General features: G+C 38.1%; 1 protein-coding gene across 1 annotated transcript in view; it reads left to right on the forward strand.

The window, feature by feature from the left end:
* The window catches only part of LOC309501908 (uncharacterized protein), a 575,396-nt gene that overhangs the window by 393,543 nt on the left and 162,938 nt on the right, over window positions 1-18,915 (forward strand). The window contains exons 23-24 of the mRNA XM_082174164.1: window positions 4,863-5,036; window positions 5,739-5,909. Coding sequence (XP_082030290.1) covers window positions 4,863-5,036; window positions 5,739-5,909 — 345 coding nt within the window. The remainder of the gene's footprint in view (window positions 1-4,862; window positions 5,037-5,738; window positions 5,910-18,915) is intronic.

Raw genomic sequence — 18,915 nt, forward strand, 5'->3', positions numbered from 1 at the left:
ACACTTCCTCTAGTTTATGAGTGTTTTACACCACTGTGAAGGTATTTTGGTCCATTTTCCCCACTCCTTACAAAGCTGCTTTAGCTCAGTGACATTTGTAGACTTTCCAGCATGAGCTGTGTTTCACGTACTTCCACAGCATTTCAATGGAGTTGAAGTCTGGACTTTAATTTGGCCATTCCCAAACTTAAATTTTCTAATTTTCCGACCATTTTCAGGTTACTTGTTGTGGATCATTCAGATCACAGACTTTCAGACCTGTACAGTTGTAAGACTGGATAAACTGGAAGAACTGGAAGAGAGGGCAACTCTCTGGGAAAACAAGGAAATTAACATTTGATCTCTCTTGCTATATTACCATCCCCATTCGAGACACGAATCACACTTCAGTTGATCACCTCCCAATTTACACATCATTCCCTCAACTTCTGTCCCCAGTAAGTCTGGGACGGTGATTAATGCAAATTCCCACTGTGAACTCATGTTTACATTTGAAAAGAGGTTTCTGCCTTGGTCTGAGTATTTAGGGAGATGCTGAAGAAGGCTTGTGGCGATTTGTAACTCAAATTAGCCCGTGATGCAGAGTGTATGCAGGCACTCCACATCATGTATTTTATAATGTCAGGTTCGCATCTTCTCTCTTTATTCCAGAGCATTTGATGTTTTGTATTTATTACCTTTGAACTGATTATGTAATTAGCATGATACATTTACCTGACATCATAAATTGTTACATTTGATTTTATTCCGACTGACTCTGAAATAGTTTTCCCAAGTAGATTAAACTGATTCGTATGTTACCGCAAGCTTTGCATCAGATTAGTGACGACTAATATTTTGGCGCTAATTGAAGTGTACATGTTTTGTAAAGACGAGAAGTGAATTTCCGTTTAGGGCAGCAAAAGTGCTGCTTGACCAACCACAATCTGGGTGTGTCTTACCTCTGTTTTAATTTAATGTTACTTTAGATAAGTGTACGTGGGAAACCTCGGCATGGCCAATCTAAAGCTATTATAAGACAAGTAAAGTTGGTTGACTTATATCTGTAGTAGTGGCCATACCTCTACTGAAGTAAACTTTACTTTAAATTCAAGTGTATGTAATTGTAGTACTCCTGTAAGTAACAAGACAATGAAGAGAAGAACGCATTTGTGATGGCTTCTCGTCTCTGCATTTACTACGAATCAATAAAAGTATATGCATATTACAACTGTAAACATTTTGCATATTCAGGGTTTACAATTGCCAAAGTGACACCCTAATGGATAATTTTTATATATAAAACACTTTAACTAGCATTTACCCTTTATCTAAATAATAACATGAGAATGATGATGTAAAACACATTAAGAATCCACTCCCTATTCTCAGTTTAGAACACATACAAGTCCGTTGTCTGATGTATTACATTGAATGACAAGACATGTGAAATTCACTCAACTACATTCACTCAAATGTAACGCATTACACAGTTTACAGACATCACCGCCGCTTAACAACCACATATGTAAACTAGAAATAATTTATAACACTAAACAGTCTTATCCCTTATAGATTCGAATAGTATTTATACTTTAACCAGTTATGTGGCGGACTTTTGCGCTAATCGCGGAGCACTTATGCTAACCATGTGCTCAACATGACAAACTCATGACGCACTATTCATATAGCAAAACAACTGCGTTAACAATGGAGTCAGATATACAATGGAGTCAGATATACAATGGAGTCAGATATACAATGGAGTCAGATATACAATGGAGTCAGATATAAGATATAAAATGGAGTCAGATAAAAGCTTAAATGGAATTAAATTACTTTGCCATGTGGAAAGACAGTAACACGCAGAGACCTTCACCCGTTCTGGCGGAAACCCCAATTTGGACCGATAAACGGGCTTACACAGTTTTAGATAGTGGTGCACGATATATCGGCCGATATGGTCATTTTTTTACACATCGGTATCGTTCCGATGTCAAAATAGGGCCGATGTGAACAGGCCGATAATCATTCCTGTGTATTTGACGTGTGAAGTTGAAGATGAAGTTGACGATGCTGACTCGCGATCTTCGCAGTAGTGAACGCGCCTGAGAGAAATGCACATTTCATACGGATGACATAAGCAGTGAACAGTCTGTTTTCTTTCGTTTTGAATTGTTCTGTTTGAAAGTACACATTTCAAGCTTTCTATATATGTCTCATGTCTGTGACGCAAGTAGGCTACCGTATACGCTGAGTTTCGGTTCATTTATGAGACAAGCTCCAGGTTCGAGCGCCGGCGCCTCCGTGTCGTGATTCAATATTTTCTACTATATTTACTTCTTATTTATTAAATACAGGCAATTGGTTGATGAAACATTGATTAAAACTAGATGTACCGCATGGCGGTACAAAATATGTCCGCCGCTCAGGCCTGCACTGGCTTTCCACAAAAATAAATGACGTGGAGCAATTTGGCTGTATTGCGTGTTTATGTATATACCTAAAAAAAGTAGTAGTATGTGCATGTCTGTCTGTGTGTGTGTGTGTGTATGTGTTTGTTTGTGTCTGTGCGTGTATGTATGCGTGCGTACATGTGTGTGCGCGTGTGTGTTTGTGTGTGTGTGTCTGTGCATGTGGATTTGTATGTGTGTGTATGGGTGTGTGTCTGTGCGTGTGGATGTCAGTGTGTGTGCATGCTTGCGTTTGTTTGTATTCCTGCATGTGTGTGTGTGACAGTATCATCCTAAACCAGCAACCCTTCACTCAACACCACCATCTACAGGCCGATGAGTGTACAGTCACTAAATGTGCACATAAATTAATTTATTTTATACCCCCCCCATGGATGAAATTCTACGAAACTTAGCATACCCCCAGAGGATGTCAAGTTAATCATACACATGAAATATGGTGCAGTTCTGAACATCTCAACTGAAGATAGGGGCGATTAAAGCAGAATAATATTGCATTTTCATTTTTTATGGGAGGGGCGCAAATCACAAATGAGTGATTATGGGCTAGGTTGATGTGGGCCCTTAAGACCAACATACCATAAAAATGTCTTCATCCTCGGTGCCACGGTTCAGGTAGTTATTTAGGATTTGGGGGGTTTGGGGGGGCCCAGCGCGGGGGGGGAGTGGCCCCCGGGGACCAAACGAAATTTTTCCGTAAAGTCTAGTGGGGCTACATGCCCACCAAATTTCATGTTCCCTGGTGTTTCGGTGTCCCTGGTATCGTTGACGAAAAATTCAGTAGATGACAAAAAAAAAAAAAAAAAAAACTTTGACAATCCCTATATGACCGCTTTCATAATTAAGCGGCGGTCATAATTAAGATACAATTAATACAAAACGAAATTCAATTTAAAGACAGGCTTTGTGCTTTCTGCTTGAGGTCTCTGTGAAAGTTTTAAAGCAGTCTTTTAGTGCCGCTTTCAGAGCGCTCACGTCCGTAACGGAGAACTGTCCCATCCGTAACATTGTTTTTTTTGTGTGAAATAATATAGTCCAGTGCGACTTATAAATGTTTTTTTCCTCTTCATGACGCTTTTTTTGACTGATCCGTTTTTTGACTCGTAGATATTCGAATATATTCGAATACATTGCTTGGTATTTGATACCCGTTCGAATTAGATTTTTTCTCAAAAGTTACAGCCCTAGTATCAGGCAGAATGTAGTTATATGGTCATAATAGGAATTGCAAAGAACAGCAGTCGTCTTGCCAAACAGTCCAGTTTGGCTCAATCCATATATTTGGCGACATAGTAGAAATTAAGCTAACATCCTTCGGGCTATGCACGTACACTTCCAGGCCGGGTCAGTAGCCTATATCGATCGGCTGCAGCTTGCTTTTACTCTAAAGTCTTGATGTATTGTCACCCTAGTAAAAAAAAAACAGCCTATGTGGAGGTGGAAAAATATCTTCCTTGAGTGATAAGAAGAGTTTTCTTTTCACCATTGAATGGATGAAAAGCATGCTAACAATTAAAGTATCCACTGTAGCTGCAGCCCAACTTTATTCTAGCCTACGTACACGTAGCAAGTGTTCAGCGTGTATTGACGTGAACCATGGACATAATTGAAAGTTTATCGATGGGATTTTGTTGGGATTCACTTAATATATCAGAGATTGCTGAGGGGTGTTTATAAATATCTGGGAAATTTCTGGATGTTTCTTAATGTTTCTTAATGACAGAGGTTAGGTACAGAGCAGCCTACACAATCGTTGAACTAGGCTGGGGGCGTAAATTCAACAGCACAGTTTTTCAGCACTTGTCGATCTCACCATTTAACCCTATGAGCATGTTATACAAAACTCTCAGACATTGACATTGCCTATTCATTGCCTTTTCATCCTTATTCATAGTGTGAATTCAGGACACACTTGTATCCTTTATAAAAAATTATTTTTATATAAATATTTATTTTTTCTTCTGAAAATCTGATGACATATTTTGCACACAGGTAAAGGTGCCCAATATCAGTCATTTCTGAAAATAAATAACAAAAGTAAAAAAAAAAAAAAAGTGTTTTGGAAAATAGCTCTTTATTTGATTATCATAAAAATGTGTTTGAGATATCGACATCGGTAAATATCGGTATCGGCCATAACAGCAATATTAATATCGGTTATCGGTATCGGCCACAATTTTCACATCGGTGCATCACTAGTTTTAGATAATTGTAATTCTCGAAAGGGATGTTGATGTCTAACATATTAAAGATTTCTGTGCCTTTTGTTTGCCTCCATATTCAGTTGTCAGTTTTTGCAACTATCTTTTAATGCATTTGTATAAGGAACAAAATAAATTCAAGTTTAAGGATTTATATTTTTCGAGGTTTAACTGATTAATCAGATGAATGCTTTCATTCCTGTTCTAGACTCTCTAACTGCAGTGTGACAGAAGAAGGTTATAAAGCTCTGGCTTCAGCTCTGAGATCAAACCCTTCACACCTGATAGAGCTGGATCTCACAGGAAATGATCCTGGACAATCAGGAGTGAAGAAGCTCAATGATTTACTACAGGATCCAGACTGTCAACTGAAGACACTGAGGTGAGACGGGATCAAATAATTAACTAAATTAGTTATATGGAGGCTAAATATTCATAACTAATATATTATATTAGCTCTACAATTTGTTGCATCAAAATGATCAAGATCAGATCAGATGCTGCAGGTTCTGTCATGATGATGAAAAACGTCAACACAGTTTAGTTGTGATACGAGCTAAAGGTCAAATAGACATTATGGGTCAGTATATGGGCTGCTATTCTGGAGTATACCTTGATAATTGAAATGCACAATTTTATTTTTGTGCACACTTCTCATCAAAATTCTAGATAACCTTTTAGTGAGAGAGTTTTCTGAACACAGTAGTTTTCCATCAAGCCCAGATTCACTGCATCTCTCTACAGCAGGTCTATGAGTCTCCTGATGTTCACAAACATGCAGTTTCACAAGCCAGTTTTCTCTGTGCTGACGTTTCTCACTTCTCCTGCTTAAAAGCCAGAAAGATCTTAATTTCACACTCTGTATTTATACTGAAAACCATGATCTAGTGAGCTTTTGCCCTTCTGCTCTGTGAGACGTTTCTGTTCTTATGAGTTTGCTTTAGGACTCAGTGTCGCTCTAGTTTCTTTTAAATGTATATTTATTTGTGTATTTAAATGTTCAAAGATTTTTTTTTTTAATCGTATCAATCATTTTTGTAATGCAACGGACATTTAGTTGAGAACTGAATTGACTCTTCTGCAGGTTTTTGAGTCCTGCTGCAGAGGAAGCCTGTCAGTATGTGAATAGAGTTGTGGGTAAAAACCTGTTACTCCAGAAAGAGCTGGATCTGAGTGGACATGAACTAGGAGACACACGAGTGAATCAGATCGCTGCTCTACTGCAGGATAAACACTGTCAACTCAACACACTGACGTGAGTATTGCTCATTTATTTATAATATTACTTTACTTTTCAGGGCTCCAGACTAACTTTTTTTATTAGGAGCGCTGTAGCCCCTGACTTAAAATGTTTGGAGCGCAAGCAGAAAATTTAGGGGCACACCTTAAATCACCTTGCAATGCAATTATTCACATTTTCCCCCAAAATAAATGTATTACTGACAAATGCTTTGATAATAAATATACTTAATGTACAGAAATAACAATGTGCAGTTTTATTAAGTTCACAGGGATCCAGACTAACATTTGAGGGAAGCAGCACTGCAGAAAGTTCTACAGAAAGTATTTGGTAGCACTGTGGGATGACAAAGCACTGAGCTTAATTTGAAGTGTATAGATAAAGTTAACTTTAATTATTATTATTCATAATGTCTTAATATTAATTCAAAAGCAAAATAAGTGACAAAATAGATATTAGGGAGTGAAAATAGCCAATAAGCGTCCTCTGCAGCTGTGTTTACAATGGTAATTTAATCTTTTTTTTTTCTTTTTTTTTAAAATAAGTGTGAGTCCTACTTCTTGAAACTTTTAGTTTTATAAATAGGGACAATCTTTAAAGGATGAACAAAAAATGTTTTGGTCAACACATTAAAAATAACATTTAAATATGATACTATAGTTTTGTAGTGCTGGAAAAAGATGTGTTGGCTACTGTTATAACCATAGTATATAGTTACAGTTAGTGTTACTACATTAAATCCATGGTGAATGTTGCTGATCTGTGGACCTAAAGCCTTCTATAACTTGTTCATTGATGGCACGATGTTTCTCCTGGTTTCCACGTCAACGCTGTTTGATCTGATATGGTTTATAACAGAGAATTCTGCGTTGAATCTGAATGATTCTCACTGGATCTCACAGCGATGTTATTAATTCTGTCGCAAACTCAATGGATTTCTTCACTGGATGTCCACGATGTAACGGTGTTGCGTGATCGAGATCCGCCCGCGACTGGCGAGAGAAGCTCTGCGCTGTCTATTATTGGTCCGAACTATTAAACGGTCCGTGAAGCAGAAATGAGTAGCGCAGATTTTTTCCGCTTTCATTTTGATTTATTAACATGTCACGGCATACTCTATGCTTGAGGCTGAGATTGTGTCTAACTAGCATATTGTGTTTAAACTGCGAAGTACCTGCACTGTTCTCAAACTTCGTGTTCCCCTGCAGTTCTGGGGTAGCGACTGCAACATTCACAGTTCATGGAGTTCGTCTCCTTACAGTACCTCAACCAGCTGAATCCTCTCAGCCAGTCTTCCCGAAAATGGTGTGTTCGGGCCTTTATCACCTCACAAACCTCTGACTCTGAATCATCATAATCCGACTGTGTCTGTGACATTGATATTTGTCTCTGTTTCCTTCCCACAGATGTTTATGCGCGCTCAATTATCTCTAGGCTCCTCCCCCTCCACACATTAGCCAGTTACAAATTTACTGGTCGCACATGTGAGACTGGATGTAAAATTCAGTCGCAGACTCTCAAATTTTGGTGGCAGAATGCAGTCTGGAGCCCTGCTTTCAGTAGTAATGTTAGCTGATGATGATATTATTTCCTCACTTATTTGAGTCAGAGCAGTTTTTTCCTCAACAATTTAAAGTAATAAAATTAAACAGCAAATTAAAAACACACAATGATCTCTGTGAACCCATGAATCATGTAGATTTACTGAGATTTACCTGATCTCTGATCAGTTTTATACATTTGTAGACGTTTTAATTAGACATTAGTATAATTAAAAGGAATAATAGTAGTTAATAGTTTCTTATTGGCCTGTTTAGCTGAGCCATCCATAAAATAAACAAAACAAGCACTGAAAATTGATAAAAGAGCACATATTATACAGACACTTGATATTTAATCATATTAGATGATTAGTTAATTGCATTAAATACATTTTCCATTCAATAAAACATTTGTAATGGGTTTATAGAAGGTGTTTTTATGCAGTTTTTGGCCTGAGTTTGTCGTTTCGAAACTACACGCTTAGACTAACGCTTCAAAACAGAGAATCATTTTGCGAAGAAATTGGTTTAATTGATTTGAAGCTTTGAAAAGCTTTGTTTCTCCCATCACTACTGAACGCAAGTGCAGCTTTATTCAAATAAACGTGAACAAAACTAAAAAAAACAAAGACTTGAGTGAGAAACATGAAGGTCACCAACAGCAGTTACAGGGAACAAAGCCAGACAGAAGACAATGGTAACATGAAGGCAGGGCCGTACGCAGGGTTTTATAAAAACTGAGGTCCCACAATTGATGTTGCTAGGGGGGTTCAGGGGAAATTTAGATTTTCCTGATCTACACATGTGCAATTTAAGGTGTTTGAGGGACAAAAAAACTGGATATCAATAGCTTTAAAAGCATGTCAGTGGACAGTAGCATAAATTATTTGTCAAACAGAAAACAGATTCTTAAACATGAGAATCAGGATAAATGTTGCAATGAATGATCCACACTACACAATGGAAATGCAGAAATTTGTGATTTGTGAAATGAGCATATGTATGAGCATCAAAGATCAGTTTCAGCAACTTGTTTCTTTCCTGAATTAATCAGTGTGCTAATCAGTTCAATTACAGTTTTTCTCAATTGCTAAAACTTGCTAGCCTGGAAATCCAGACCTAAATCTAAAAGCTTAATGGTCTGGTGTCGATCAATGAAAATCGTCCAGATCGAGGGGCGGTACCAAGCATGCATTTGAAAATCTCACTGCACGCAATTGGATAACACTACGACCAATCACAACAATAAACCCAATACGCTTAGCTACCAGCGGAGCTAACTGGTAGATTAGACTCTTCCGGTCGGCAAAACAGCAAAAACGCCCTTCTTGCAAAGGAACGATTCGAGCGGCGTCTTCTGTTCCTCTTTTGGGAAAAAGCCAAGTCTAACTCGTTCATTGTAGCGGCCAAAGCCGTTTCAAACCACTGCTATTTATCCATAGGCATCTTGCAATGTTTACTGATGACTTCGACGTCACAGTGCTGTCGTCTTCTGTTTAGCTCGCCTCTGGCCCGCCTATATCAGATAACCCGATGTGATTGGTGCAGCTCAGATAGAGGGGCATATTTAATGAGCTCCATTGCTCGACACCAGAGTAACTCGCTGAGCAAATTCAACTTGTGCTCTCGCGAGAACTCTGGTTTACCAGGGTAAAAACTTGCTCCATTTTCTGAAAACATGAAACACAAAACCTCATCTTCAAGCACTATTTACAAAATCTCTGACTCCTTTTTTGGAAGTCCTTTAACTCCTTTAAAACAGTTTTACCTGTGTTCAAAATCAAAACACTGCTCTCAAATCATAAACAAAGTGATAATGATATACACTATCAAGCAGTCAGTAAACTATACACCAAACAATAGAAAACACATTGTTCAAAACATATAGTTCTCAGGGAGAAGTACATTTATAATCTCAAAACAAATTTCATATTTTTCCGTCATTGTCTTTTGATGAACGAAAACATGTTCTATCATAGTAGCTCAAAACTGATCAGAAATTACTACTCTGCAATTTTTTTTTTCTTCCTCCTCCTTGTACCCTATTCTTACAGTACTGTACCCTGCATCTCACACACTCGTCCTTTGTCTCTGTGATACTGTGATTCTTGTTCTTTGTTGATATGAACCTGCAACCAGTCAAAATCTATTGAGCAGTCAGTGCTGTTAACAAATGGAAAGCACAATGTTCAGGGACATACAGTTTGTTCATTGTTCAGAGTAAACATGTGATGCAGTGTGCTTCTTCTTGTCTTTGGGCATCATCTGAAACAGGTTAAATCAGTTTTGAGTGGTTGTGTTCAATCAATGACGTGTTCTCTATTTGTATTTGATGTTGCCACTTGTGTTTACCAGTGTGGATGACATGTGAATTACAGTGCAGAATGTGTTATGAGAATGAGAATGTGTTTAGAGTTTTGCTGAAAAGTCTAAGTGAGATCTGCAAATTGTGTTTTATCATGTGAAATGGTTTAAGGTATTGACAACAGACTGCACAGTTAGCTAAATGAGCTCAGGCAACTGAGAACTTTGTTCAGCCAATGGGTTTTAGTGTTTTAGCAATTGAGAAAAACTGTAATGGTTCAATTGCTCACTCATAAAGACAGTCACGTGTCGCCCCCTTCTGGCTTAATGATGCAAGTTGCACAAACACAGACAAGTGGAGTAATACAGTGAAAAGTCCCAGTGCTGATACTGGGGAAATATTCAAACACATTCGAGGTATACAAATATATATTATTATGGAAATATATTTAATTGGTGCTTGTGCTGTTAAATTGAGCTTATAGTTTCCGCTGTAATAGCGAAGAACATATATCTGTGTTAAATATGAATCCATTGTAATAATGATAATCTCACCCTGGGCACAGTGTGCAATACCTGCTCTTCCTCTCTCATCTCCATCACATTCTCTCTTTCTTCTTCTCTCAGTCTCCTTATCTTCACCTGTATATCTTCCCTTCCCAAAGCTGAGCTTTGATTGATACAGTCTTCGCAAACTGATTATTTCTGTTGGTTGTTTTAAACTTCTATCGTAAAACAGCTGTTTAGTTGGTGCATTACACATTGCAACGGCCGTGTTGCGTCATCTCCCGTCTTACCGAACATTTTGCCTGCAGTCCCCAAACAAACCACACAAGGGCACCACTACAACATGAAATTAACAACCGCTGCTGAATTCAGGAGGAATTCACAATAAAAACGGAATAAAATACTAACTCTGTTACACATGCTCATGATAACTTTCATTAACTCTACAATAAGTAAATCCACTTCTCCAGCTAATTACTCCTCGACAGCGATGCCATAGAAATATACAGAGCGACCGCAACAGAAGTTCAAAGACAATATTCTAAAGATGCTGCGCGCTTGTTTCTCTGGCGCATAAGGTCTAAACACGTCGAAAAATGAGCAAGGTCTGGACCTCAATGGTGTGTACGGCCCTGCATGAGGGCTAAATATACACACAGACACTATTAAACACACAAGAAACTCCTGAACACAATGAACCACATTTGTCCCAGTGAGCAAACCAAAGGTGACATTGACACGGAAGAACCTTAAAGTGTCATGAAACCCTGTTTTAGCTGATCGTTCACATCTCAGAGCTGGAAATGTGTGTGTAAAGCTGTGGAAAAGTGGGAGTGTAGAGGGCGGGAAAAGGGGAGACAACAAGCAATAAAACACAGACCTGCGACACACTCATTATACAGACACATGAATATTAAAATATGACTGCAGAGGAAAAAAAAAATGAATCTGAAGGCACCTTGATGCATTATAAAAATATAACCCTATATAACACACTCACAAGAACGAGGGAGAATTGCTGAAGAATGTTTAAAAGATCTAATAATATTTTCATTACATTTATGAGCACTATAGTCTCTGAGTCTGAACAAACGACACGCGTCTGTTTAACACAGAAATAATAAAGACATAGTTACTTTTTTTGTCCATTGTTCTTTTAATTGTCGTGTTCTGTGTATCAGCACACCTCACATTCAGCCAATCACACGCTCCGAAAGCACACTTCCACCTCACATTCAGCCAATCACACGCTCCGAAAGCACACTTCTACCTCACATTCAGCCAATCACACGCTCCGAAAGCAAACTTCTACCTCACATTCAGCCAATCACACGCTCCGAAAGCACACTTCCACCTCACATTCAGCCAATCACACGCTCCGAAAGCACACTTCCACCTCACATTCAGCCAATCACACGCTTCTACCTCTGATACCGTGACGTCGCTTCCACTTTACTTTTCAGCCCGGAAGAACCAAATTGCTCAGAAAAACACAAAAATGACAAAAATAGAGTGCTTTTATTATTTTCAGTGATGTGCAGCCTGTACATATCTGTTCACATCTCAAATAATGTGTTTTGGGGGTTTCATGACTCTTAAAAGATTATATGAAATGAATGTGTAAACTAACATAAATAGATCAAGACAACCTTTGTATTGTTACAATATTGGTAGTATATTTAAATGAACAATGTGTAGTCTTTCTCTGTGTTACCTGAACCTGGATATCCCTGTTTATTTGTCAGCAAAAGTCTGCTGGATGAAGCTAAACACGTTAGTTGATCATCATAAATCTGAGTCATTTTCTTTTCTCTTTCTGTCTTCAGTCTGAGACTACCTCCACTCTTCAGTCTGAGTGATTGCCGTATTACAGAGAAACAGAGTCTCATCCTGACTTCAGCTCTGAAATCAAACCCATCACACCTGAGAGAGCTGGACCTGAGCTGGAATAAACTAGGAGACTCTGGAGTGAAAAACCTCAGTGATCTACTGATGAACCCACAATTCAAGCTGAGGAAACTACAGTTAGTATCATTATACTGTACAGCAATTACAGTGTGACTGAAGTTTATTTATGAAGTTTATAAATGTTGTGGTTTCAATCTTTTTGGGAAATCACTTCTCAGAGATCTTTGATGCCAGAAATATTAGACTTTATTTCACAAACAAAGCCTGAACGCCTCCTGCAGAAAGGCGCTCCAGATCAGTGGCTTCTCACATATATTCCTACATCCCTTCTAAAGATGGTTATACATTCTATAGATATTTTGAGAAATATTTTGTACCATGTGACATTAAATATAATTTTCTGTTGCATCAACATTCTGGCCGTTCAGGCGTCCAAAGTCAAACTCAAAGACACACACACAGAAAGGAAATAATAGTGTACACATAGCTAAATTACTTATTTTCTAAATAATAAAATCTTCTACATTGACAGCAGGGGTTATGATTCATTGTTTATAGCAGTGCACTTTCTGGGTTTTCCCTATTGCTCACATTTTTATGTGTTTTTTATCTAGTTAGTAATTCACATACAAGAATCAAAATGCTTAAAATCACTTCAACAGTTTAAACTAAAACACTTTATGCTCAATATCTGACAGTGAGTCTGAGTGCACATTATATTAGTGTAAAATTGTTCACATTCATGATTTGTTTGTAAGATAATCTCTCTTCCTCTGTTTGTGTCTTTCTAGTCTATATCGCTGTGGCATTACAGATGTTTCTTCTTTAACTCAGTCTTTGACTGACTCAAAAGCACTGCAGTTTTTAAAAGAGCTTGATCTGAGATACAATAATATAGGAGACTCAAAGCAGCGGCTCAGAGACGTGATACGAGACTCAAACTGTGTCCTGAGGTGAGGAAACATCACTGAGATATTAAAGAGATCTTCATTTACCTCTGATATGTGAACAAACCTTTCAAACATTTGTGAAAGGAAATTATCATTAAGCTTTATTGCAACAAAGGGTTTGTGTGAGAACAAAATGTGAAGTTATTGAAATGTTTAACACAAAGGAGGAAAGAGAAGAAAAGCTCACTGTCACAGCTTTATACATCAACACCTGCTTTATTAACTGTGTCAGTAGAAGTGAATCATTTCAGTGTGAAAACAGACTTGGTCAGATTGTAGGAAAACGCTGCACTCCTGCTAAAATCAGTGCAGTTCCAGCTTCAGCTCACAGCGTCCAGCTCACATGAGAAATGTCTCTGTCTCTAGTGTGTTTTTACTGTGACAAGCAACACGTCACACTACTTTACACTTACTTTACTCTCAGTGATTTACTAAGAGCCTACAAACATGTTTAAACTAGAGGACAAACGGCTTTAACTAAAGGTTTGTGTTTGAACTCAAAATAACATTTGTATTTGCTCCCTGTGGTTTATTCCATACGCCGTACACTCATTAGTTTCTCCTTTACAGAGACTCAATAGGAGTCGCACCGACACACACACACAAACATATGAACATCATTCAGGTTTTACATCTATTATATTATAAAACACAAATATCTATGCAAGATCATGTAAAGTCAGTAATTAATCTGATTACAGGAATTCAGTTTAACTTATTCTTACTAAAAAAAACAGTAACTGAAATATAATAATTTGCACTTTGTTCCACTGAACACTGATTGTTTTCTCTTCTGTTCCACTTTACAGAGATGAAGATCGATCACCAAACGTCAGCGGTGGATTGTTTACATCATGGTTTTAAATCTGTGAAATGATCCTGAGAGGAGCAGAAACCATCAGGTGATCCACAGAAGAGTCTCACTACTGTCTATGAGGAGAAATAAATGTGTAAATGTGTTTCATACAGGTGGAAGAGACTCAGACTTCACAATTAAAGGTAGGGTAGGTAATCCTGTTCAGAAACACTTTTTTTTATACTGGGTGAAATGTTCCTTCCATCCTGATAGTAGTCAATACATTATGTGTTTAGAAAAAGGAATGAAAAAAATCAGACCTCTGTAGCAGCTGCAGGACAGTAAAAACTCTGACCAATCACTGCCATTCGGTGCGAATGTAAAGAACCAATCAGATGCCTTCATGTCTCGTGCCCGCCCCGAGCCCCACTGCGCGCGCTGCCCTGCGTGCACTCATCACATGTCACCGTTCCCGGAAATATTCAGCTCAAAGCACCTGCATGCAGTCAGCGAAGGCAAACAAGGCAAAAACTACTTCCTCGGACCCTGCCCGCGCTCTTGAACGACCTCCTCTGCTTCGCCCTCAACCCCGGACCTGTCCTCGAGCCGACGATGCGGTACTTTTCTCCGGACTCGGAGTGTACGTTAGTCTTCATTAGAGTCAACAATGTTTTCATCATGGAAACTCTTACATGCAAAACACCGTATATGTTATGAATCTTACACGAAATTCATCTTCATCACAGTGTAACTGATGGTAATGGAAAAATGTGTATCATGTAATAGTTTATGATCATATCTCGATCATATCATGATTAATACCGTTCCAAATTATTTTACGTCCTACCTGGATATATAAATAATCCCGCGGTAACTAAAAGTGCCTATCCTTTAGTCATGCTATTTAAGAGTTAGGTGAACAGTCTCTACAAATTCGTATTTTATTACAAAGATAATAAGGATTATAGATATAATAAATTTACCCTTCGTAGTATAAATCTACCTTTTTAGGTACTCTTCAACCGTGTTCGCTCTACAACAATAACCCTGTTGTAAGCTGCCTCTTTGGCTAGGCTATCAATCAATCAAAAGCACACACTGATTATTCATATATCAGAAATAATGCTTACCCTCCTGTCGTGTCTCTCAGTTAGGATCTCCCTGATCCAGAGGAAAGAAGGAGGCAAGTACTCAAGAATCCAAGGTCCAGACAAGATGATTTAGAATAAATGTTTAACAATATTTATTAAAAGAATCAAAATTGAAAAGAACATTTGTTACAGATTATCATAGAGTACTGAACTAACAGAGAAATGCTAGCTAGGTTTAACAGCTTCTTGCTGTCCAGATTGCAGGGGTTCTGGATTGTAGATTGCAAGGAAGAGCAATTTGATTTCGTCCAGGTCTCTTCTTTTATAGTCCGAATTGAGAAATCTTCGTCATATTTACTATGAGACACATGACTGCATGGGCCCTGTGATGACTGTCCAGTCATCAGCTTGCTCTCCGAAGATACAACAGTTCCTTTGTATTGGTGGACAAAGACCCTTGTCACTGTTCCCTCATGTGACTTGAGAAAACCAGCTATGGACAAAAACTCTTTATTCAAAATCATATTTTTAGATGGTCATGCGTTTTAACAAACCAGCTAGTTCGCTGGGAATACCCTTGGTTATAGGCTTCTTATTGTGACCCTTCCTTCTCTGACGTCGAGTCTGAAGTGTAGGTGAAGTGAGTGAAATGTCACCTGCATATGGACTTTCCTCAAAATCCTCAACACCCCCTCTTGACATTGATTGAGCTTCTTTAATTCTTCTAAACTTGTTCAATCTAACTCTAGGTTTTCGTTTCGGCTTACTTACAAAATCTCTTACAGCAAATCTATCCAGTTTGCTTACAAAATCAGTACAATACACGCTAGGTGTAACTTGATCGAATTCGATCTCATACAGGCGATGACTAATTCCATCATTTTTACATATCATCACTTTTAATGAGTTGGCTTGATTCTGACTCATCCCTGCTTGAAGACACCAGGTTCTCAGACTCTGGATAACCGCCTGCCTTTGCTCTGTTTTGAGTGCTGGCTGCCACTGAAATTCGTGTTTGTTCCGCCAGACTTTCGGCAGTTTGTCCAGATTTAACTGGTTTACTGCGAAGATGAGTCCTCTTTCGGCCACGTCCAGGGTTAAAGGTGCCACCGCCCAGTTCCCAGGGGCCTTTGGTAAGAGAACTACCTGCTGAGACATACACACAGCTATATTTAAATTTTTGTCCAGCACTCTCGGGTTGGCTTGGGTTATCCAGAATCCAATGCCTGTAAATAATTCCTATTATTGTTTTCAAGCCTCCATTTTTCTTTTTCTTTTGGTATATCCTGGGTTCCAGGAGATACCCAGTAGCTGTATAACTGTTTCTAGAACCAGCCTGTATCGATAAAATTTCACCGATTTTACAGCACCTAAATTTCATTTCAATACACCATCTGAGGAAGCTCTTTGACACCCAAGGACCTCTAACATCCATTCTTCTTCCTCGTTGGGATATAGCCACTACCCCAATTTCATCCATTTTTACGTTTTGTATTGCAGTACAGTTTGAACATAGATCTTGCCATTGACCCATCAAAAAACATCTTATTCTTAAACCTCCTGGAAGCATTCCACATATATCACAGTTTCTTTTAACTTCAACTACATTTTTTCCACAATTTTCATTTGAGATGCCATCCAGGAATCTCTTCCTCTGCTGTCCAGGGGTTGTTGTATCCTTAATTACAAGTTACAAAAAGGGTTTGTCAGCTCAATATTGAGACAACATTCTTTACCAGCTTTTATCAGTTTTGTTACATAAAACCAATCATTACTAACTATCATTATTGCTATACCACACATTATATGATCATCATAGTAGCTTGCAATAACCATTATCATAAATGCAGTTGCAATTACAGTTATTTCATAAACAGTCCTTTTTGTACCTTCCATTTCTACTCTCCTGGTGGCAAGTATCATAAGATACATAACCATCAATAGTGTAGAAGAAAATGCTATATACTTTACAGATTGGAGCTCAAGATAATACTTCAGTAAATCACATGCAACAAGTATTATATTAAGTATTTCCAGTCCGATTAAGCTCCTAAGTCCAAAAATGGATTTTATCTTAGGGCCTTTCGCAACTTGTCCGAGTAATATACCTGCCAGATTTAGCCTCTTTTCCAAATTAAATGAGGCTATGTTACATATTGCAATAGGAATTTGCCATAATCCTTGTAACCCCATAAACATCAATATCCAGTAAAGGATCAAAATTACATTATAGATTATAATTTGAAATTTATTTACCGGCAAGTCAGAGCAAGTCGCATTGGAATTGTTTCCCCAATTTGGTCTGGTCATTGATTCCATGGTCAAATTTTTCAAAGAAAGCTCCTTAGTAGGTTCGATCAGTTCAGTCTGCTGAATTTCAGAAGAATGGAGTGATTTTTACGAGCCCTTAACTTTTTATGTTCTGTACGCTAGCCGCAGGCAGTTCTCCTTCACTCTCATTCTCTGACTCGGAGAAATCAGCTGACAGAGGAATCTTTCTGTACTTGGCTTTGTTAGCTAGCTGTTTTAGCTTCCTACAATGTATGCATATTTTCACTAATTTGATTAGGATACTTATCATTACAATGAATACTATCGTACCTCCCACACAGTACAGCACAGTTCTTATTATCTCCCATATGTCTGTCATTACACTCCATACATTTGTGGCCACTGCCTTAATTTTTCCTCCTATATCTTGAAATGCTGTTTTCGCTATTTTTCCGATCAACTTGATTAGGGTTACCTCTGAAGGGCTTCTGGTTTTTGACCAATAGTCTATCCTATGTATCCAATGCCCTCCAATACTCTCTCCCTCCAGGTAGCTGTCAACAGGGTGTAGTAAATCTTTCCATTCACTTATATAATTAATATAAGGTATAATAGCACATATTTTTCTGATTTGCACTTCTCCTGTCATTTGTTTTAGAATCAAGGGAGTGATTTTCAAGTTCTCTCCTACCCAGAGGGCGCCTTCCATGGCTTCAAAGTTGCATGACATGTGATTCCTATCAATGCCTCCCTTTGTCTTCCTAGCCCCATAAGACTGAAAGATGGGGGCACCAAAAGTTGCATGCTTCCAATTATTAAATAGGTCCCCAGTGCACAAATATTTTGTCTCTACCCTATCACTCCAAAATTCTATTTTCTTCGTATCCATTCTTTGACCTACCATCAATACTTCTGCTCCTAAATCAAATTCCTTAACACACTTCATGTTGTAAGCTAATCTTTTTCCTTTTGAAGATTTTACTATATTTATTTCTTGTCGTCTAGTACATGGCTCTCCATACCAGTCTGTGACATTCCATTTTTTGTTGAAATTTCCTTTAGTAGGTCTGATATATATTTTACTCCGAGTCCCCCATGAGTAACTATCCGGATCAGATACTTTTAAATAGTAACCACTTTCCCATTGACCAATCCTCTGGGATTTATAGGAGTTTACAATTTTGTGTGAACCTAGATACTTCATATGCACTGGCCAAATGAGATCAACTTCTTTTTTCCCAGTATGTTCATCCTTTATATCTTGATGTCTTCCGTGGTATCTTACGTAACCATTAGGTCTTTTAGTAATAGTATAGTGTTTTAAGGCTTCCCCTCCCTGCATCATGTATAGCAACAATGCACTCCTGTATTGTTGATCTATTACTTTCGTTGTCAGGTATTTTGCTATTCCTGATAATGTTATAAATTTTTCTGGAATCCCTGCATTCGAAAAATATTCTAGGGTGTATGGATGTCTATAATTGCCATTTGCTCTTTTCTTTCCCTCTAATGTGGCCTTCACGGTCCATGTAGTTCTATCTGTTTCACTACCTGTCCCTTCTGTGAAATTATAATTTTTCATTATCCATTTACGCCACATAGTAATAGTGTCTTTTTCATATTTTTCCATAAGGGTTTGATTCCAGGGAGCTT

This window comes from Leuciscus leuciscus (assembly GCF_965113295.1).
Source record: "Leuciscus leuciscus genome assembly, chromosome: 6".
Lineage (NCBI taxonomy): Eukaryota > Metazoa > Chordata > Actinopteri > Cypriniformes > Leuciscidae > Leuciscus > Leuciscus leuciscus.